This window comes from Lycorma delicatula, chromosome 9, assembly GCF_047948215.1.
Source record: "Lycorma delicatula isolate Av1 chromosome 9, ASM4794821v1, whole genome shotgun sequence".
NCBI classification, from domain to species: domain Eukaryota; kingdom Metazoa; phylum Arthropoda; class Insecta; order Hemiptera; family Fulgoridae; genus Lycorma; species Lycorma delicatula.
In genome coordinates, this window is record NC_134463.1 from 88,297,327 (window position 1) to 88,320,802 (window position 23,476).

Genomic DNA, 23,476 nt, shown 5'->3' on the forward strand with positions numbered 1-23,476 from the left:
TAGTTAAACCTGCTGCTTTATCTAGAGCTTGTATTATAGCCTCTGAGTAATTGTTGAATAGTAAACATGTCAAATGCAAACATATCTCAGATCCATTTTAATTGTTATAGAAGTAGATTACCTTAGTTAATTACTTTTCCTTAGTTAATTACTGATTATAATGCACTATTCCAATATTCTAAATTCTGAGCTGTTGCCTGTAGAAGTGCTTTTCTTCAAGTAATTAAATATGACGAGACCATAGTACACTCACCAAAAGCCTTTTCATAGTAAACAAGTTGTACACCTTTATACATCCAGAAAACATTGATTTAAGCACATTAACCTATTCCAATTACCTGTTTTTATGAATCTCACTCATCTCTGTAATTCATCCATCTACTTCATTGAATTCAAATTTCACTACTGGAAATTGTATATAAGGTATAAGTAACATAATGTATTAGAATTTTTCATGTTTTGTAAGCACTTTGATTAATGAAGCATAAACCTAATAAATCCCTTAACATGAAACATGTGTGGGGGGGTGTGGGTGTGTGTGTGTGGGGTGTGTGTGTGTGTATGTGGGTGGTGGAGGGGTGGGGTTTGGGGGTGTGGGTGTGGGTGGGGATGTGTGGAGGTGGGGGTGGGGGTGGGGGTGTGTGTGGGTGTGGGTGTGGGTGTGTGTGTCTCTGTGTGTGGGTGGGTGTGTGTGTGTGTGTGTGTTCATCATATTTGATGGTTTTATTACTTATTTTAAAATGTATCCATCAAAATCCATTTTATTTAAAAAAGTATTGAGAATTTTATATTATATAGTGACGTATATTTCAAATACACAATTAATTAATAAATTGGTTGTTTAAAAAGTACTAGTATTATCACTGCAAATTCAGACCAAGTTTTATAAATTATTTAACTTTTTGCAAATAACCTTCTTGTTTGATTTGGGATACTAATGCGTAGAAGAGTAAAATTTTCATAACAAAAGTTAAACCTTTACCTAAGTTTCAAATAAAAATATATATTACAGATTTCGCATAAAAAAAATTAGCAGGATGATGAAATATTTATGTACTCGTGTCAAAATTTTAAGACTGGGCTTGTAATTTCAAAATGGCAGTCCTTACAGGCTACTGTAATAAGATCTTCAAAGTAGTTCCCTTCAGACAGTATACACTAACTCCAACAGAGTTACCACTTGAGGAAGCATTCCCAGAAATTTTCTTTCTTAAGGGTGGTAAGAAACCTCTCTGTACTTGCCCAGATGTCTTCAATTAAGTCAAATTGGTTCCCTTTCAGTAAAAATTTGAGTTTAGGAAATGGTAGAAGTCAACTGGAACTAAATTAGGGGAATAGGGAGATTGCAGAAGCACAGGAATTTGGAAATAGGCCAAAAATTCTATGATCGAGAATGCATGATGAACCGGTGCATTGTGGTGGAGAACCAGAGTGCATGCCCTTTCTTCTACACATTTTCATACAAACACTGAGGGAGACTTTTATAGTATTCCTCGTTGACTGTCTGCTTCCTAGGTGCAAATTCAGGATGCACAATACAATATCCATAGAATAAAAAAAAACTACCAGCATTTTCTTCACATTAGACCAACTTTGTCATACTTTTTTTGGTTTCACTCCAATGATTGTGCCTTTGTTTGTTGGCTATGTAGCATGATATAACAATTTCATGAAATGTCTAACTGCGAACACCAGAACAACTATGCACTCTTTTGCATCGTAAGCCATCTTTAAATCATAATATTTAGTTTTTCAAATCCAAAATAAATTGCTCCAATAAAATTGATCATCCTGTATGTTTAATCATATCATAGATATTTTGACATAATATGAATAACGCATTTCATTTAAAAATTGATGATTACCTTAACAATTGTTTTCTGTTTAAATTTCAGACATATTTTAAATCACATAAAACATATTCATGAGAAATTATTCTTTTATGGATACTCATAGTATAAACCAAATTATAATTTTTTTTATTTTAGTTTCTTATACTAGGGTGAATCAAATATAAATAATAATGTTTATATATAAATTTATTGTTTAATAATATACACAATTCATAACTTCATCATTTTTCTACATAGTCTCTTGCATGATTTACAAAATTTTGCCAATGATTTGAGAGCTTGAATATGCCTTGTTCATAAAAAGTTTGAGGATGAGTCGTCAACCAGTTGTGCATGCACTCCTTGACGTCTTCATTGTTTTTGAATCGTTTTCCTCCAAGCGATTCTTTCAAGAGCGCAAACAAAAGTTATTCACAGAGGAACAAATCTGGACTGTAGGGAGGGTGATTGAAGATTTCCTAGTGCATTTTTCCAATTTATCCCTTGTGAAAACCATGGTGTGCGGACTGGCGTTGTCATGGAGAAGGATGACATCTCTAATTGGCGTACCCCATCTTTTGTTTCGGTAGGTGGCTATTGTTGACTGTAGCAGCTGGCAATAGTAAGCCACATTCACCATTCATTGATTGTGCAGAAAATCTATGAGTAAAACTCCTGTTGAGTCAAAAAAAAACATTGCAAGAACTTTTCTGGCTAACAAGTGGGTTTTAGCCTTCACTGGGCAGCCCTCATCCTTCCTTCGCCATTTTTGACTCCATAGTATAATGATGTCTCATCACATGATAATGCACCTCAAAAAATCTTCCCCTTCTTGCCAAAATCGATTCAGAAGTCTCTCACAGATCTACAGCCTGACCTGTTTTTGATTTTTGGTCAAGAACCTCAGAACCCGTGAAGCACTAATTTTTTTTAAAGCTGAGATGATCAATGATAATGGATTGAGCTCTCCCATAGCTGGTACCCTCTTCTGATGCAATTTCTTCGACAGTAAACCAGTAATCACCTTTGATAAGCTCTCGAACAGCACGGATGTTATCAGCTGTGAGACTTGACCTTGGGTGTTGATCATGACTTTTGTTTTCTACACTTTCTCACCCACCATTAGATTGTCTGGCCCACATATACACTTGGTTCTGGGACAGTGTAGTATCTCTAAACTGTACCTTTAAATGAGTTAAAATTTCTCTGTTAACGCCTTAATTAGTTAAAAACTTGATTAAATGTTGTGCAACAGATGATGGAACCTCTTGCTCACTCATGGCTGTACTGACATAACAGAGCAGCGGAGCTAACCAAGCTGATTCCCCCTCTCTAACACACCAAGCATTAACAACCCCACTTTGCCATCCAGCTTGGAACTGCTTGCTCCGTTGAATAGCAAAATCACTGATTAAATTTGATTATCCCTTGTATGAGAAAATAAATTTAATCAATCCATACATAGGAAATGGAGCCCTTGACTGCATGCGCACATCCATTTTTGATCCAAATGTAAAAAACTAAATTTTCTTTACAAAATGATAGGCTGTCATATAATTCAGCTAACAATTAAGATTTCAAATAGTATTATCAATATCAGTTCCAGCTAACTGGCATAGTGATATCAATCTAGAACCTAGATATTTACATTTACTTTTTCCACCATAACTTTATATGTTCATCAGTTTCAGGTTGGTCAGCACACAAATCACTTCAAAGTAGGTTTCTAAGGGTTTAAATGTCTAATTGTGGATAAGTGTAGAAACTATTGCGAAACTTATCTTTTCTGGTTATGTTGCAAAAATAAATTTAATAATTTCTTCATAAGTTTTTATTTGCTAGTGATGTGAATGTATTTTTTAAAACTAGCCCACATATTTGAATCAGTCTCAATCATATTCTTTAACACATTTACAACAGCTGCCAAAGTACATAGGTTTTTTATTTGCCATAGTTATTTACTCGTATACTTACAAATATCCAGAAATTCTCTTTTTAATTTTTTAGTTTATATTTGGTGACAAATACATGAAACAATTTCAAAGAACTAGAACTCTAATCATATGTTTGTTTTTTTTCACTTTTTATGCCTGTACCCTGTCAGTTGTAGACGCGCCTTTGTACATATAACTCCTGGGTGTCGTGCACCCGCACAGGTACACAACCTCTCTTATTTCTCTGAGCCTGCCACGAGGAACACCACTAGTTGCCCAGACACCTGAATGTAATATTACCTGAATAAAATAGTTATTTGTAAACTTGTATTATATAGTTATTTTCATGGCACTGCTAATATGTAGTTGTGTGTTTCACAGGCCCCGTATAGCATTTATTTTTAGTGTGGCTGTAGGTGTTTAAAATCATACAACTGCATATTAGATATGTTTATATTTTAAACACCTACAGTATAGTCAGACTAAAAATAAATGCCTTAAGAGGCCTTGTAAACATGTACCCTGTTGGGCGCACAATGCATTTTACTAATGGGCTGAGTGCACCCTTACAGGTACACAATGTCATTTATAAAAAAACTCGTGTACCCCTACGGGCGCACTATGTCGTGAATGTGTTAAGACTGGTATTCTGTTGCGCTTATAATAAAATAGGCTCTAAATAATAAATACTCGTGTGTGTGTGTGTGTTTGTGTGAACACTTTTATATAAACTATTTTGGTATCTTTCATAAATAATATAATTTGAGTTGATATTTTAGCAGAATAGCAAGTGGACTATTTTAATACATACATATAATTTATTTTACTGAAATCAATTTTTTTTAAGATTCTTATTATTTTACTGTACTGTTACATTATATTGAAATTCTGTTAAATAAATCATCCACCTAGTACCTAATATTGAGATAGAATATATCTTACCTTAATATTTCATGAAGGTACTTTTATAATCCCTAAGTGCAAATTCATGATCCATGATAACCATAGAATCAAAGAAAACCACCAACATTGTCGTCAAACTCGACTGACTTTGTCCTGCTTTTTTCAGCCATGGCAAACTTGGACTCTTCCACTGCAATAATTATGCCTTTGTTTCTGGGTCATACCCATTACCCATGATTTGTTGCCTGTTATTGCCCTATTTAACAAATCTAGGTCGGTTTCAGCCCAGTTAATCAATTCTTGGGATACTTCAAGTCTGAGTTGTTGCTGCTGGTCTGACAATTTCAAAATGAATTTCACGAACAATCGACACATGTTCAAATCTTCAGTTAAAACTGACTGAACCATATAGAATCTTAAATTCAGATAATCAGTCATCTCCCTAATTGTAAGACTATGGTTAGAGCGCACTAAATCTCAAACTTTCACAATGTTTTCATTGGTTTTCAAAATGGAAGGCTTGCCAGACCAGGATCATTGTTAACTGATTCGCAGCCAGCTTTTAATTTATTGAACCAGAAAAAAACATTTGACTGGCTCAGATATTTATCCCCAAAAGCTGTTTTTAAGAGTTCATAAGTCTCTGAAGCTGATTTCCCTATTTTCAAACAAAATTTGACACAAACTCATTGTTCCATTTTGCAAAATAAATAATCCACTAAGAAAACACATGAAGATGTGTTATAAGATGTGAAGATGTGGAATTCTAGTGAGTGAAGACTCACTAGAATTCCACTTTCTTCTAAATAAAGATCTCAGGTAACCTTTTCAAAGCATATCTAGGATAAAATAAACTTTCTCTCCCACAATTGCAGGCAAACCTTCCATTATTGAGTTGTGGTAGCACATGACTTAAAACTTTCATTTACATTTTGTATAAGTGTTAATGTATTATGGTTTTCGACACTTTTTATACAGTTTTCTAAACTTTCTGGTTTTTTTTATTTTTCCTACCCAAAAGTTTTGTTATAATATTATCCTGTAATATTCAAATTAAAATAATAATATTTTAATTTTTATAAATCTCTTGAATAAATTTGTATTTGTCATTAGGCGACTGAATTTAAAAATTTTTAATATTTCTTTATTTTCTTTACTTAAGATGTTCAGCAAAATAAAAGCAAAGGTTTTGAAACTGCAATAAATGATTTAGATACTGCTCATAAAGAAGCTTTATTAAAATGTGCAAGTGTATGGAATACAAATACCAAAACTGTTCAGGCAGCACAAGTAAGTATTTATTTTGTTTTATCTAATGTTGCAACAATAGTGTATATTCTCCATATCAATAATAATACAAGTTTAATTTTGAATATTTATTTAATAAAATTGGATTATTTTCTTAAAATATTACAGAATATTAATTCTATTATAGCTCTTCATATCAAAATGTTTGCCAATTAAAGTAGATTCCACTTTGACTCTTAGAAAGTGGGAAAATCATTGTTAACTATCCAAGCAGACTTGATGGTTTTTTACTATAGGAAATATAGTTAAAAGTTATTGTATATATATATATATATATATATATATATATATATATATAAGATAAAATGTATTGTTTGTAGGTTCTTGAAGCAGATAAACAAATTTTGAAATTGTGTCATAACAGCTAAAAGATGGAGATTTCATTCACACGAGCAATTAAAATGTGTACCTAGCTATTGATATGAGCAGTAAGCAATGAGAGGTTTAAACAAAAGAATATATGTATTATTCTTGAAAAGTTATATTGCTCTTTGTTGTACCATTCTTTTATCAATGTTTACAACTACAATGGTTTATCATATAACTATAAATTACCAGAATAATTAATCATGTGTTGCACCACCTATTTAAATAAAGTGAATTTGTTTTCTTAAAATGACTTAGAAGATTTTTCTCTTGCTAATCTTTTATTTTTTGTGGCAGCAAATATTTAAAATAAAATATTTGTAAATTATAATTATCATGAAATTATTCCGAGTCTGTGAAATATTGAATAAAACTGATCAGTTGTGGAATGAAATTAGGCAGGTGTTATGTTTTCCAAAAGACAACCTAAGTAAGATTAAATAATGTGATGTAAACATGTTAACACAGATTTGAATATACAAATCTGTACTTTCATTTGAGTCTTGAGTTCAAGTGAAGAGTAGGAGGATATTTTGCTAGGGAAAATTTAGTAATCTATGATTACACTATTTTATTTAAAAGTGAGATTCTACATTATTCAAAATTTAGTGATTATTATAATTTGAAATTTGTTATTCAGCACTGTTTTAATTTCTCTTAACGAATATTATATTATTTGGTATTTTATCTTTAATCTGTTACTCCATAATATTATACAGAAGATAATTTACCTAAATTAAAAAATTGCATGTGTAAAACTAGCATAAGTGTATGCATTTTCATCACCAGCTTTATAGGAGTTTCGTTTTGCAATTGAATTTATAAGTACTGTATTTCATAATTAAAAAGGAACACCCCTTATGATTAATTAAAATATTATAATATTTGTTTTTGTAAATAAATAGTATATTTACATTTTGGAATTTTTATTTCAGATTGTGATATCACTTTTATTAAATGACTTAACAAGTGGAAAAATACATGTAGATAAATCAGTTATGGAATCAATTTTAGTATTTACTGAAAGGCATTTTAAACGCATGACACAACTACAGCAAGATCTGCAAATATTGCTATATACATCAGATATAATGCAGCCAAGAGCTAATTCATGAAACAAAAGTTTTATACATTATATTGATTTAGTTCTTGGAGGACAGTATTGTGATAAAAGAATAAGAATTTTAGATGCAGTGTATTTTTTATATTGTAAATAAAGCATATTGTATTCAGTGATTTTAAAATTTTTATTGTTTTTATTTTAAAGGCTTGAATTTTAAAAGCAAGTGTAATGAATCTTACAATAGTAAGTTATCATTATGATTCATCGTCAACACAAGAAACTTTCCTATACCAATTATTATTGGGTCATTTTGAAATTACCATTGTATTTTAGTTAGGTGAGTATGTGTGTGCATACCTTTACTAAAAAAAGGCATTCCTAGTCAATTACTTGGGTAAACAACCAGCCAAGTTAGTTATTATCGTTCAAAACAAAAAAAAAAATCAATTTCATTTTACAAATAAATTTTGACAAGTGATAAATTTTTACTTATGAGTTACTAAATAAATAGTCATAAAAAAATATTTAAGAAGAAAAGTAAAAATATATAAATAAGCAGTTAATTTATTCTCATAAAATGTAAGTTTTATGAGAATAAACTAGGATGGAATTCTGATAAATAGTCTGAGTAACTTCATGAATTTGATAATTTTTTCAACCAAAATTTTTTTGATATAATCAACCAAAATATTACCAATTTTTGTGTCCCAATCTGAATTTCTGAGATGATGCTATATAACATAGGGCTAGAATATGACATACCATCAAGGAATACTAATCAAGGGACTTGTTGGAGCATCATCAGTTATCATGAAATGTATATATATTAATCTAGTGTGCCTTCAGTGCAAATTACAAGGGTAACTTCATTGCAACTGTCTCACGTTAACTATTTTTATGGGAAAACATTAGCATTATGTCACAGCTTCTGCCAAGCTGTCTTCAGTTGACATTTAACAAATTGTAAATAGTTAGAATGAATAATATGATCCTTGAAAGTTGGTTAAATGAAAGCTTCCTTAGCAACTGCATTACTACATGGCTAATCAGCATAAAATGAAACAAGCACGGCTGCTAAGAATAGACACATGTATGCAGTAATTGTACAGTGAAGATGTCAGATAGTGTTTATAGAGTACTTACTGAATCACAGCACATAAAAATATATCTGTACTATCATGAAGGGCCTAACTAAAATGTACAATTCAGGAGTAAATATACTGCAATGCTGTGACAGATGGATGAAACATGTCTTCTTTGGTTAACTACAAGAAACAGCCAACAGAATCACTATACTTAGATATATTAACGTAGATTACTAAATTTCGTTTCACTTGTTAAAGTAATTACCAAAACAACTGTTGTAATATTATGCAAGTCATATTGGTTTTCTAGAACTAATGGGCTGAGTGACATGTGATTATGAAGATTCTCAGGGCGGATAAGTACACTGATGCAAGTATAGCAAAAAGTTTGAAACCTAGTGTGGAAAACATCCACTGAACTCGAATAGTCCTAATATGAATTGACGATGCTGTGTGAAACAGCTATCAGTCCACTCCTGTAAACAGTATCTTATAATAGATGCTGAAATTGTGCCTTAATATAATATTATTTAAGCCATTGTTAGTTGATTTCATCACTGCCAGAAAGAAGACTCACTGCTTTTCACCAAAATGCTCGAAAAAAAATTGATCTAGGTTGGAATGCATTTGCATCAAACCAAAGTATAATACTTTGGTCAATGAGAAAGGATTCTATGATGCTTCAGTTTCTATTTTTAATAGATTACCTAATGATTTAGAAGATTTTCCAACCAATTTGTTTAAAATTAAATGATTTTCTTTTACTAAAATATTATTCGATTAAATGAATTTCTAAATAACACTAATTAGATAAAACTTCAGTTTTCTGCTTACTTCTACATGGTTTTAAACATATACGAGTACTTGAATATTTTTTAATTAACATGTAAAAAATTATTCATTTTTAGTCATTTTAATTATTATTTTCATACAAATGCATCACTATTACTTTATTTAATTATTATTTGTATGTATTCAAATGGATCGTAATCACTTCTTGTTTTATTTCTTGTTACTCATGGAATACTGCAATTTCCATTTCTGATGTGATCTGTGATGTATAATTATGTTCTGTCTAAATGAAATATTGATTTATTTATGAATTTCACTACTGATACTATTTATCAGTTTTTCTCAGTAATGAACAAGTTTCTGAATTATTAAGAATAAGATTAATTTAATTTTTAATAATGTAAGATGAGGGAGGGATTATAAATTGAGTGTCCAGGAACAATTTGATTGTTGGTGTAATTCTATTGTTGAATATACAAAGTTGAATTTGAGGATAATATTTTTGGAAATGAAGTTTATTGTCAGATTTACATAAGAAATTTAGTTTTATAATTGCCTTTTTGAATATTATTGAAACATTAAAAACAGATTTTTATAGATAAATATAAGAGCCAATTTTTAGAGCTGATTATTAAAAGGTACCCTTTTATTATTGTAGTTCAGTTCACTTCTTTTATTGAGTTTGTTCAGTTTTAATGCAACTTGTTGAATTCATTACACTATTTTAAAAAGATTACTAAATTTAGTTTATCATCTGTGATACTTTTTCAGTTTTGTTTGTTTTTTATAAACACATAATTGTTATATCAACACATTTCAAACCTAGACATGGGTCACACTATTTCAACTTTGTTACGAATTCAGTATTATATATAAAAATACAATCTATAAAAAAACAGTCTTTTATTTATAATAATTTAAGATGCTATGAAGAAGAGAATGCAACTTTGCTAAATTTACTTTAGGCTACTCACCTTTGTATACATTTTTCTTCTGATTATTTGATTACATTTCTTCTCCCAATTCACTTGGCTTGGGTAACTAAACCAATCAGGTGGAGGGACTGCTTCCATGAGGTTTCCTGACCTCTGATTTGAGAAGTTTATTTCCATTTGTTGAAGCAGCTTTAAGAAAACAGTATTATCTACTTCTTGAGATGATTATGTTTTCACCCTTTCATGTTACTACTCCTTAATCTGAGAAAAATTCCCAACCCCGTCCTCAACATACTTCCTCATTGACCCACTGTCTTGCCATGATTGGTTACATGGCCTTCTTTTGGGTAGCTGAATTTAATAAGGGTGCTTCATGTAGAATAAGTACTGGAGTTGAAGTGGATTGGTTATGAGAAATCTTTTGCTGGTTTTGTATTTTATTCTGGATTGAATTTATATATCACACTCCAAAACGCTGAAGCCAAAGTCCCCCTAGTCCAATTCACAGACCTTTGATTACATTTTCCATTTTATTATAAGTATTTCATTAATGAAACTATTGTATGTTTAACTCTCTTGTCATGTACAGCTATTACCTGAAAATGCCATTAGATGCAATTTATTTTTAAGATATAGTTTGTTATTAACTCCTTTATGTGCATTTTTCTGAGCATTCTTAACATTTTATTATTATTTATTTCAGTTGTTTTCTCTTTTTTTTACTTTGAACTTTTATAAATAAACTTTATTATTTACAAAAAGAGAACTCGTGGAAAAAAATTTACAACACATTGTAGACAGTATCAAAACTAATTGTGTTTTACAATGGATATTGTAATATTAGACAGTAGTAAAATAAAAAGTATCTAACTTTAATAATAAAAAATTAGTGGAACACACATTTTTTCATAAAAAATCTGTTTGCTTACTGTTAGAAGTATTATTTTTGTTGTGAACAGATTATTCCACACTACTAAAGGCAAAAATATTCACTATGGTTGTTACCTCATATACCAATAAATTGATAGTAAATAAGTCAATAAATTGACTTATATTTAGCAGAACTACTGCTATTGAAACAGATTTTACACTCTTTACTTTTCCTATAACACTAACTGATTCATGTACAATGGTACAAACACTGTTAACTGACATAATCAACAACTAATTATATTCAAATTTTTTTGCAGATTTAAGGGCATTTCTATTATTTATTTATTCATATAATTATAATAACACTAGCTCAATAATGGTTACTATTATGGATAATACCAAATTTTTTTGTGTATGAAAGTGTCATGCCTAATATATAATTGAACCTGGAACCTTCCAAAGAAAGAGATTTTACTTTTCATCATTTAGGAATAAAAACAAAATTACTGAAATATTAAATAAGGCTTTTCATGGCTTATTTAACATGTGAGATGGTTTCATACAAATGCAACAATGCATACGTGTTATCACAAAATGGTCAATTCAACAATGATGAGGGCACATAATATGAATCAGAAAATAATATTTCAAAATAAAACATTTTTGTCTATCAAAATACGTTAGAGCATTTCTGCAAAAACTATTTTGAAAATTATTTTGTAAATCAAAAGCGGTTAACAAATTATGATTTTATTCTACTAAAATTAAATACAATTCAGTATAAAATAAATTATTGGATTATCTTTGCTTTTTATATTATTGATTACATAGCAAAAGTAGAATGTATTGATGTAACAATTTAAAATTATAATTTGTTTTATGCTGCAAAACGTATTTCCTAAATAATTAACTCTAAGTAAAATTAAATTACGTAAAAGATTATGTAACTTTAGGTTGGTTTTCGTTATGATATTAGAGTGGTTATTGTAAATAAATGGCACTATAAAATTTTAATAATTAAAATTATAACTCAATAAATTATTTAATAAGAAATCGGTACAGCTAATTACGAAATTATTTGTAGTTAATCGAAGTGAATTTTAATTTGCTGGTTCTTATTTAATCACTTCGGTTACTAACATACTTCTAACCTATAACACTTTTACGATGTAGTTGATTTCTTGGAAAAGCTTTCAATTAAATAACTCGATCGATTAACACAGCAAAATAATACCCTTGGAAATAAAATAGGAAAATATTTTAAATGTTTTATGAAACAGTTTTTAGTATAGATGATTTTATAATTGTATTAACGGGAATAAAAAATGTAAATTTATTATTTTATTTGACTAATGATTTTATTCTAATAAATTGTTCGTAAAGAATTTTGCTATTATCAAAAATTTCATTAGAATTTTTATTTTTTTTTGTGTTGACATCATTATACATTTATTAACTTTATATTTGAATTAATATAAATTTAATAAGAATTTCTATCCACAATAATGATGAGAATAAAGATTGTTATCACAGTGGTTCACTGTGCTCCTCACCTGAGTGTTTGATTCCATGAGAAGGGGGAAGACCTAGTAAGGTTTGTGACGCTCTTGTCCGTCCGTCCGAATGCTTGTTTGTGTTGCATTCACATAAACATGTCTATAGCTTTTTACACAGTAAGTATGAAACTATTATATTCATTATCTGTTGTACCGAAAAATTTTTGTGAAAGTGTCAGTTTTCTATCTCTCATATTTTACTGATGTAGTATCGTTTTACACTATTTCCTTTCGTCAAGGGCTTGGTTAATCTAATGAAGAACCCAAAACGATTATTTAATTGTCGGCTATTTTGCCGAGTGTTTAATTTTCACTTGTTTCGATTAATGTATTTTATTAATTTTTGTGGGTTATTTTTATATAGATATATTTGTGTCATTTTATTTAATATTTCGGATATTTATCTTGACTCCAGAATTACGGCAAATCTGTCTGTATTGTTTTATCTATCCGAATTGTTTTATAGTGCGCTGAAAAATATTAATGTGGTTTCGTAATTTTAACTGGAAAATCATTAAAATTGTTTCATTTCAAGGTATTAATTGAAGTTTTAATGTGAAAATTATCAAACTGGATTATAATGTCAAAATTACCTTATTAATTGGATTAGCTTGCTTTAAAACCTGTATTTCTTGTTAAAATTCCCACTATTCTAGTTAATTAATTGTATATATTTGATTCTATACTGTTGATTATACTTTATTTGCTTATGTAATTTAGTTTTTACTAATGGAATATTTACTGAGTATATAATATAATCATGCGTATAATGGTAAAATTGCTATGTAGGAGTGAATTTTGAAGATATATCTTTATCATGAAAATTTACAGAATGCGTTACAGTTATATTAGTAGATTTTTAGTTCTATTTTCTTATGACCTGTACTTCTTAAACATAATAAACGGAAAAACCAGTTTTTACCTTTAAAATTACTGTTAGAATATTGTTTTTTACTGTCAAAAAGCAGTGATATCTAAAAATCTCTCTAAATAAGTCAGTGCTACACAAACTCATCATACAGATATCCTCACAAAATTGCAGTTGTCATATTTTTGCATTTGCCAATAAAATGTGTGGGCTCCTATTCCACAAAATTAACAAAGTGGTTGACATTGATTGTAATTTACCCAACATTTACATGTTGGGTAAATTTGGAATGTTGTGTATGATCACCATAAATTTGGTACTACTATGGTTCCAAGCCAAATCTTATTTTTTTATTTTATCTAGCAGGATTATGATTTCTTGCTAAGTATAACAACACACCTTTGTTTCTTATCATATAGATGCAGTTCTGTGAGTATATCTAGTTTTTCATAAATGATATGTGACCTAAACAAGTGGGATTTTTTTCCATTTAGTGGCATTTGCATTTTGTTGGAAATAGTGTTAATGTGCCTCTGTATAGAATGGAATGACCACATAGCCGCATGGCTTGTCATTACCATTGCCATTACACTATAATTAATTTATTTATAAAATTCTATTCCTCAAAAAATTATTCATGCAAGTTGAATACCGGCAGCTGTATCAAAATGAAAATTTATTTTACAAAATTCTTCAATGTATTTCAGGATTTATGCTACTTGAATAAATTATCCTTTATATTTTATATTCTACATTATTATTGTTCTGTATTACAGGCCTACGATATTCTTATATTGTTTTTTATTCTAATATTACTTGTACTAATATTTTATATTTTTTTCTTATATTCTTTATTTTGTTATTTTCTTTATATTTCTTTTATGTAAGTTTATTATTAAATAAGTTAAAAATACCAATGTGTTAAAAAGAAATATTAAAAAAATGAATCAATCCAGTATTGAATTATTATTGCTTTGCCAATAATCTGTCACCACCGAGTCACAGTCAGTAGGCCAGTCACTGTGGTGTTGCTGGCAATATGCAACAATGTTGTCACTCCAGCTTATACTGGGGCATGTTTATACCATTCTAACAGAAACACAAGTGCTGCCACTTAACAGAAAAGGTCCAACAAGTGATAAGCATGTATTTATAGTTAACGTAATTCAAAATAACTACCAACAAGGCCTATAATAAAAGATATCTGTTAGTGTGAAATAGTTAAAATCCTAAAAGGCGACTTTTATGTTTGTTAAAGATTTTAGGGAATGCTGGACTAAATATTCCTTTTTCAGTTATTAATAAATTGTAATTAAGTCTGCTAAATTGTAATTTTTCAATGGAAAATAAAACCGTTTTGTAATTTATAGTTTTAGCCTCAAATTACATTAAAGATAAATTGAACTAATATGCCTAATCATAATGTAACTATTTTTCAGTAGCCTAATTGAGTTGATATTGAACAGGCCTTGTATTTCATATTTAGAGAAGTAGGGTTGGTTTGTTTATTTTTGGAAAATAGGTTATTAACACTGCAATGTAGTTACTGTAGATCAGCAGCAGTTGCTTCTGATGACAGCATGAAGTTTAATGATTAATCTTTACCACAGACTTTCATTTCTTCTATATATGTATAGAAAAACCTTACTTTCATAAAATTACCAACAATGTTGTATTTATAAAACTAAAAAATTTACTTGTATATATGTTGTATAATAAGTTTTAAACAATTTATTTAAATGTAAAACATAAAATAATATAAAATTATGTTAATTTTTTTTTAACTTATTACTTTTTAATCTTTATATAATAGTATAATATTCTTAAATAATATTTATAGAAACCTACAATAAGAAATTTGATTATTACAAATTATTATTATTATTATTATAAAAAATTAAAAACAAATACTGCTAAAAGGTTTAATATTTTTTAATCCTTGTTTAAATTTTGACCGTAGAATTTCACTAAATTAGAAAAAAACTTATAGGATTTTTAATTTGGCTTCAGTTTCAAAAAGTGTAATCTTAATTCTGGAAAATTTTTATATTTTAGTTCCATTTTTAAAGTAGTTTTTAAAATTATTATTTTTTTAATTTTATTTGAAGTATTACCTATCACCTTTAAAATTATTTATTTGAAAAAAAATCAGTTTAATTATGTATTATATCAACTAATTTAAAAAGTTTTTTCAACGTATCTAGCTGATGTCGCTTGAACTTGAAATGTCCTAAAATCTACAGCCCAAGAATCCTTTACTACTAACATCATCCAATAATAGTATGAAATAGATAGAGGCAGTCTTTTACTGGATTTTTCATAAAGTTTAATCCAGAAATTATTGTAAATGTTATAAAATAGATGATAAGTTTATTTATTTATTAAAAATTAATCAGCAATATTAAAATAATAATTAATAGTGTTACCCTTAACTAAAGGGTAATTGTATTTAAATACTGCTGGTTAATTAACATGTTTAATGGATATTAAAAATTAGTTTACCCTTGGTATATAAAATGTTTTTTTTTCATTTTTCTTTCAGATTTTTAATAAGAAATTTATTTCCAAGTTAAAATGTGTTTAATTAACAATTGTTGTTATTCTCTACATTGCTATCACTGTTAATTTTTTATTAACACTTTTAAACCTTTTAATCTTGCTGATAAAATGGCAGGTAAGTTTTTTAAGTTATTATTAGTAACTAATATTTTTATTTATCCGATATCCACTTCTTATTTGGAAAGAAAATGGAATTCATTTTTAATCATTTTTCCTATATTAATAAAATGAGTTTTTTTAACTCTGAATTTTATGTTAGGTTGTGTAAAACTCCCTTGGCTAAGGTACGTACCTATATATGTAGGTATATAGGTATGTATATACCTACATATATACCTACCTATATGTATATACATTGGTATGTATATATGTAGGTATATATACACAAAATGATAAGTAGTTAATTTTTGTTATGCAGGTGTTACAAATCAGTCTTATTCTTTAAAACAATTATCAAGTATCTATGCCTTTAAAAAGACTATCAGAAGCGACAACCTATAAATATAAGAAGGAAACATAAATGTGGATTTAGGTGATAGTTGTAAACAGAATTACACTTGACAAATAGCAATTACAACAGAATTATGTTATGAAAGTCGATTAATCTCTTTCATAAAGGAAATTGAAACAGCAAAAGTTCAGTACAAAAGCTGCTAAAAAAAAATATGTGTATAAAAATATATAATAATGTAAAATCCACCATACTTCAGCAAATTATTTTTGCTGTCAATTTGTATTTGTGGTCAGCTAGTTTCATCCCCTTATTTGCTTAGAAAAACAAATTTTTTTAAATTATTATAGATAGCCAGTAGTGGGATCAAGACAAGGTAACCGATATTCAGTGTGAAAATGAATTAAAAATGTTTTTTTATTTTGCTAAAATGATTGTTTTTCTTGTCACTGTTAATTAGATGCATACAGAGTGTAAAGTTACACAAGTATTAAATTGAGATAAATATGTATAGGTTAAGTTTTTTATTACATTCGAGTAACTTCATTTTAGTTATAAATTGGTTATGCTTATTAAAGGAGTCAACTTTTTATTTAAGTAGTTTTTGTTTGAAAATTGAATGCCTTTTAATAATTTTAATTTAGTTAAGGTTAGATTTGGAAATTTTTAACTTATAATGCTTAACAAAATATTTGTTTAATATACAGGTTTAGTCAAGTGTAGTGCCATGTATTTATTCTTTATAAAATGTAGAAGCTTCTGAACTGAGAAGTAAGGTTAAAGCCTCTTTCATTGGAATTTAAATATCTAAAATATTATAATTAATGAAAATGATAATAAAATTATAGTTTTTTTTTATATATTCATTGTTTTAAGCTAATCATGTTTTCTAGGTCGTAAACCCAAACCAAAATTGAAGATAGCAGTTCCTGATGATCAACCTGTTGTGTAAGTTCAATTTCTATATATATTTTTTAAATGTATTAATTTTATTTCTTTATTTAATTTGTTCAGTTTATTTTATTATTATTTAATTACTTTATTAATTCAATGTATTATTTTAGATGTTTGATTAATACTTTATGAATGATTGCTGTAATTTTTTACCTTAATGTTTCCACCCTCTGATAGAGGTTTGAATGATTTTAGTTCAGATAAGTACTCCCATATTCCACACAATTATGGAGAAGTACAAGGGATCTTAAGAAAGTTTTAGTGAACTCTCAGATTGCTATTTAATATGTAGACAAAATGCAAGTTGTAATTTGAACTTGTTAATGCTAAATCATTATTCAGTAATTATCATATCCTGAGCAGAAATAGTACAAACTTTCAGGTTATAGGTTGGAGCCACTATCTGAAGTAACTCTTGAAGGACTCTTTTGGATATTTAATTTTGTTTTTCAGGTCCTTTGTAGGGAGGTTGCCCATGAGTTGAGGGGCTTAGTGCATTATGCTTTTCAACCCGAATTTTTGATTCATTCCTTTCCTGTGGTTTTTAGTGAACACTTATTGGTTTCATACATAGACCCTTTAATGGTTAATTACTATTCTTTATATTATTGTGGTTTATTAGTGGAGGCTACTACTTCAAAATCTGTTTGAGAATGGCATTTCTTATCCAGTGGCTATACAAAAAAATTTAACTTGAGACAGATTTGTTTATTAAATAAAACCAGGCCTCCTAATATGTACACAAATTATGTATTATCTCATAGTATGATTGTGCAAGCTTTTTGCCACTTTACATTTTTAATTAGAATTTTCTGGACATTTAATTCCAAATTTTGATAACTATTCTTCACCTAAGATACGTTCTTATCTTATTTCACTTGACTGAGACTTACAAGCATAATGCTTTAGCCTAGTTTTGTAATAATTCTCATACTCATTTTAACTAACTTGCATACAAAAAATGTATCTTGTTTCATAAAATTTCTCTCCTGGGAAATTAAATTTTCATTTCTTAGTACTGGATTAGTTTGTGGATGTACTGCCAACAGTTCAGCCCAGTCCAGATCCTACATTTTAATATTCCCAAAATTTTATTAAAATTTAGATTCTTCTCTGGTATCTCTTGCCAAAGTAATTTTTTTGCTCAGAACAAATTAATAATATTATAGATTCTCTATAATTTTTAACTGATCATTCTTTTTTGCTGAGATTTCAGTGTACGTAATTGTGCTATATACAACACACATTTCTACATGTGAAGTAAAGAGAAAGTACAAATTTGTTTTAAATTTTACTATATCAAATTGGAGGCAGTGTTCTTGATATGTTGGCAGTTTAATGGAAAACATGTTAAAAACTTAAATGATTGTGTAAAAATCTGGGATATAATTGGAAATTGATATCTAGACATTTTTTGTTTCATTTTCTTATGAAATGTTTCAGATGCTTTCTAAATTTCTAGTTTTAAGTAGCCATAAATAAGTATGCTTATGCTTATATTGTTAGATATATGTCATGACTAAAGAGAATTTTAATAATATAGATTAAACCAGTAAGTTATTGATCTAGTTTAATGGAAATTGGGTTTTGTCCTCCTAATGTCAATTTTTTTTTTAAATGATGTGATATAATGAAAATTATGATGCTATATTCTTATTGTGATTGAATCTGTTAGTACTTGAATGAGAAACCAGTACACTGACATATCTCACCGATTGTTTGGCTCATTCCTTCTATTTAGTTCATAAATCTTTGCTTGAATGATCCTCTTTTTTGAACAGCTATTATGCTGAAGGTATTGATTGATTAAAGAGTTTTTAATGTTAGGAAACATTAAATAACATTAGTTATTCATTCAACTAATCAATCTGCAATTGTACTCAGATTATTTTTATATAAATACTAATTTATTAAAAATGACATTGACAGTTATCATCTTTTCCTTCATTAGCATTCTTTTATTTTCAAAGAGCTATTCTCAGAATTATTCAGATTTTGTGAAATCATACAGTCTTCAGAATATTGTATGTTGAAAAAAATACCCCCTGTATTGTATCTGTATATAGTAAAACCCCTACTGGTCAACTTCCCAACACAGAGTTTTTGTGGGACTAAGGAAATTTACATTTTCTCCTGTATGTATGAATTCTCTTTTCCTAGGGTAAAGGCACTAAAAACTTGTCCAGACAATAAATGATAACGTAAAGATTCACAGAATAATAATATAGAAACAGCTCAGCTCAGCTAAGAATCAATTTATATATATATATATATTAGGAGGTAATAATTAAGACAGTACATGTATGTTTTTTTTTGGGGTTTTTTTTTTAATTAGATCCAGTCAGAGTGTGAATTATAAACACAGTGATGTATTTTTCAATAGAAATTTAAACATTTAGTTGTAGGATAAATTTTAAAAATTACAAGAACATTCATATTCTGTTTTGCAGTAGAATGAAGTTTTAATAGATATATGTAGCTGCTGTATTTCCAATAGGAAGTGCCCTGTTTTGTATAAGAAACTATTCATATGTGTCTAACTGGAATTAGTAAAGTTAATTTTGTTATTTTGGGATATTTAACAAATCATGCAGTTCATTACAGTAAATGATATCTTTTTAAGCATAATTACTGCCCTGTATTTGAATGTCACATAGTTTGTATGGTTTAAGTAAAATTAAAAAATCTTTATTTATTGTGAATTGTGTCTCAAAAATTGTTATTTGAATCAAAATTAAATTTATAATGTAAGGCATAATTTTATTGGAACTAGTCCAGATACAACAGTTGAAACTTATTTTTATAGGTTTCGGTAAGCGTGTCTGAAAAATTTCCTGGTCTGTGCTTCAAGAAAAAGCTCTCGAAGTTTCTTAGGTATTAGGGGTAATTCCTAAGCTTCAGAATGTTTGTAAAAGTTGGTTTGGAAAAATTTGAATTATTCTATTGTTGTAAAATAGTTATAGTGGTAACAGCAGCATGGACCAAAATGGAAAAGAATGGATAACTTATTTGCCAAAGTTATTGTCAGCCTACCCACCTGAAAAAGTTTTTAATACAGATGAAACAGGATACTTTTACTGAAATTACATTGTTTTGAAAAAACAATGTCTTAACAATTTCATCATGACTAGAGAAAAATGATGGCTTTAGTAATCAGCAAAGAGCTTGATCTCGGTGCTTTAAAGACTGGTTGTCAACAAGTTTCCTTTTAAATTGACTAGCACTAAAATCTCCTGGATGACAAAGAAAGGAATTAGCTTATCAAATTGACCGATTAATATAATGCAAAAATCACAGAATACTGCTACTCATCAATAATCCTGCTTCTCATATGTCATTAAAGCATTGAGCTAGTTTGTTTCCCACTTAATGTCACTGCTATATCCCAGCCACTTGACCAAAGCATCTAAAAAAATTTTAAAGAAAAATAGATTAATATAAACTTGTTTTAACAATTAATAACTGAGATGAGGGAAACTACAACTATACAAGATTTTTTAGAAAAAAAAAAATAGCTATTCTTCAGGCAATTGAATGATTGACAAAACATGGCAGGTTGTCAGAAATTACAATCTGTAACTGATTCAGAAAAATGGACTTAGCCAGGAGCAAATTATTCATTAATCAATAGAAGCAGTACCATTTTGTAATGACTTCTGAATTTGGAAGTAAAACAACTTCCAAATTTCCTTCAAGATTATCCTGATACTGGCTGAAATTTAAGTACTGACAAACCATCAGGTATAGTTAACTTATGTTACTTCATTAGAATTGAAAATATGTGAAATGAAAATTGAAAAATTGGTTCTTTGTATTGGAATACTTGGAATTATTATTTGAATTTAAAAATCTACTTTATAAGTTTTCCATTAAATCTTTTTTCTTTATTAATGAATTATAGATTTATATCCTGATCAGTTCTTTATTAGAATTAGCAGTTAATGATTAGTAGACAACATGAAGAAAAAAAAACAGGATAATCCCACTTTTCTAATTATCAAAATTTGGTCAACTGTTACAGGAATTAAAAAAACCTTTAAAAATTATATTTATGGCTCAAACACAGTAAGTGAATTAATATGGTATATCAAAGAATGGATTTTAAAATTAAAATGTTCTTAAGAAAATGTGTTCGACAGACTTTTTTGAATGGCAATAGTTTTATTTAAAATAGATCACAAACTGTTTTATAATTTAATTATTTCAATATTTTGTATTATTTTTCCCAAAATTTTACAAATTTTCATTTTATAATATTTAATTATGATAAACTTTTTTAAGTACAGGATTTATTTTTTTATAAATACTTGTAATTAAGAAATTATTAACAAGTTTTGTAATTAAATGTTCAATGTGCCACTAATACAGTTTCACTAAAATATTAATTTTAAGATTATGTGTGTGTAAATATATATATATATATATATATATATATATATATATATATATATATATAAACTGGTTAATAATTTCTTGATTACAAACATTTATAAAAAATAAACAAATTCTGTATTTAAAAAAGTTTATCATTTTTAAATGTTATGATATATATATATAGGAAGAGAGAGTGAGTGAGTATGTGTATATGTGTGTTTAATTGGTATTTTGTGATTATTCACAGGACACCGCCAAGAAATTTAGATAAGCGTACAACTATTACAATTGGTGACAAAACATTTGTTGTTGAGGCTGATGATTTAGAAAAAATATGTGACCTTGGAAGAGGTGCATATGGTATTGTTGAAAAAATGAACCATATACCATCACAGACTATAATGGCAGTTAAGGTAAGATTTTCATTATATTTATTAAAAAATTGTTTCTTCTCTATGAAACTTTGCACAGTCTGACAAAGTATGTATTATTAATACTATGTATAATGTATATGATTACAATTAACTGGATTTAAAATTGGATTCTGCAGCAAAATAGGTGTTATAGGAACTGATGATTAATGATAATAATAGCTTCCTCAACCACTGGGATGATGCTGTGATGTAACACCATTGTACTGCTTTAGTATTAGAATTAAAATTCTCTAGAGTAGTTCTGTAGTCATGTACTTGTTATGCTGCATCATTGATAATTGTAAAGGCTTCAAAATAACTAAAAATTAATGGGTGGTCTTATTTTATTTTCTTCAATCATTTTACTTTTTATGCATGCAGTTTTATCCCATTAAGGAGAAAAGTAGCTTTATTGACTAATTTTTAATTTAACCTGACGTTATACCCTCATGAAATGTAATAAAATCATTTTTAATGTGTATTTATTAACTACCAAATGTGGGTAACTGGTTTTTTTAATTACATTTACCTTATTTGGACTTTTTTTACCTTTGGTTTACCATTTTCCAGGCATATTTTGATTAATTAGCTATGTCTGCCAGTAATGATTATTAAAAAAGGAAAAATTGTGTTACATTAATTGTAATTGCAAAAAAATAGAGTTGTTTCGTAAAAAAGCTATTGTTTCATAATGCTGCTTTTAAGCTGCTGTCATCCTATGTGGCAGAAGGATCTCTGCAATTCATTCAAAATATTCTGGATTGAAATCCCAGTCCTATTTGGAATTTTCACATTACAAAATTCATTTATCATTTTAAAAAAAACAGTGTTGTAATTGGTCAGTTATATTAATGGAGTGTAAAATGAAAATGAGACCACTAGCTAACCAATTTCTTGTATAAGTTACTGTATGTTGTCTCTATTGAGCACAAGATTTCACCAGCTATATATTTTCTTGTGAAAAAAATTTTGATGATTTCCAAAAATGCTTTTTAAAACAAAGCTTTATGCCAGTGATTAGTTTAACACTTATTTTTGTCATTTTGAAGTTACCAGTTATTTATAACAGTTTATATGTTTGCAAACATTTACGAGGATTAGTTTTCATGCCCCAAAAAGTTATCTTTTTAGAAAACTTTCTAAGAAATGTTATTCTTTAACACTGAATATATTAATAATAAATTAGTTTAACTGGTTTTTTTTTTCATAT

General features: G+C 28.2%; 2 protein-coding genes across 2 annotated transcripts in view; both read left to right on the forward strand.

Moving 5' to 3' along the window:
• LOC142330157 (transducin beta-like protein 3) overlaps positions 1 to 7,587 on the forward strand; it is a 47,496-nt gene extending 39,909 nt beyond the window's left edge. The window contains exons 14-15 of the mRNA XM_075375265.1: positions 5,832 to 5,959; positions 7,279 to 7,587. Of these exons, the coding sequence (XP_075231380.1) occupies positions 5,832 to 5,959; positions 7,279 to 7,458 (308 nt within the window). The 3' untranslated portion in view covers positions 7,459 to 7,587. The remainder of the gene's footprint in view (positions 1 to 5,831; positions 5,960 to 7,278) is intronic.
• A 5,080-nt stretch (positions 7,588 to 12,667) lies between these two features.
• Positions 12,668 to 23,476, forward strand: part of lic (dual specificity mitogen-activated protein kinase kinase lic) — a 29,240-nt gene continuing 18,431 nt past the window's right edge. The window contains exons 1-4 of the mRNA XM_075375886.1: positions 12,668 to 12,764; positions 16,058 to 16,189; positions 17,419 to 17,473; positions 22,101 to 22,266. Of these exons, the coding sequence (XP_075232001.1) occupies positions 16,183 to 16,189; positions 17,419 to 17,473; positions 22,101 to 22,266 (228 nt within the window). The 5' untranslated portion in view covers positions 12,668 to 12,764; positions 16,058 to 16,182. The remainder of the gene's footprint in view (positions 12,765 to 16,057; positions 16,190 to 17,418; positions 17,474 to 22,100; positions 22,267 to 23,476) is intronic.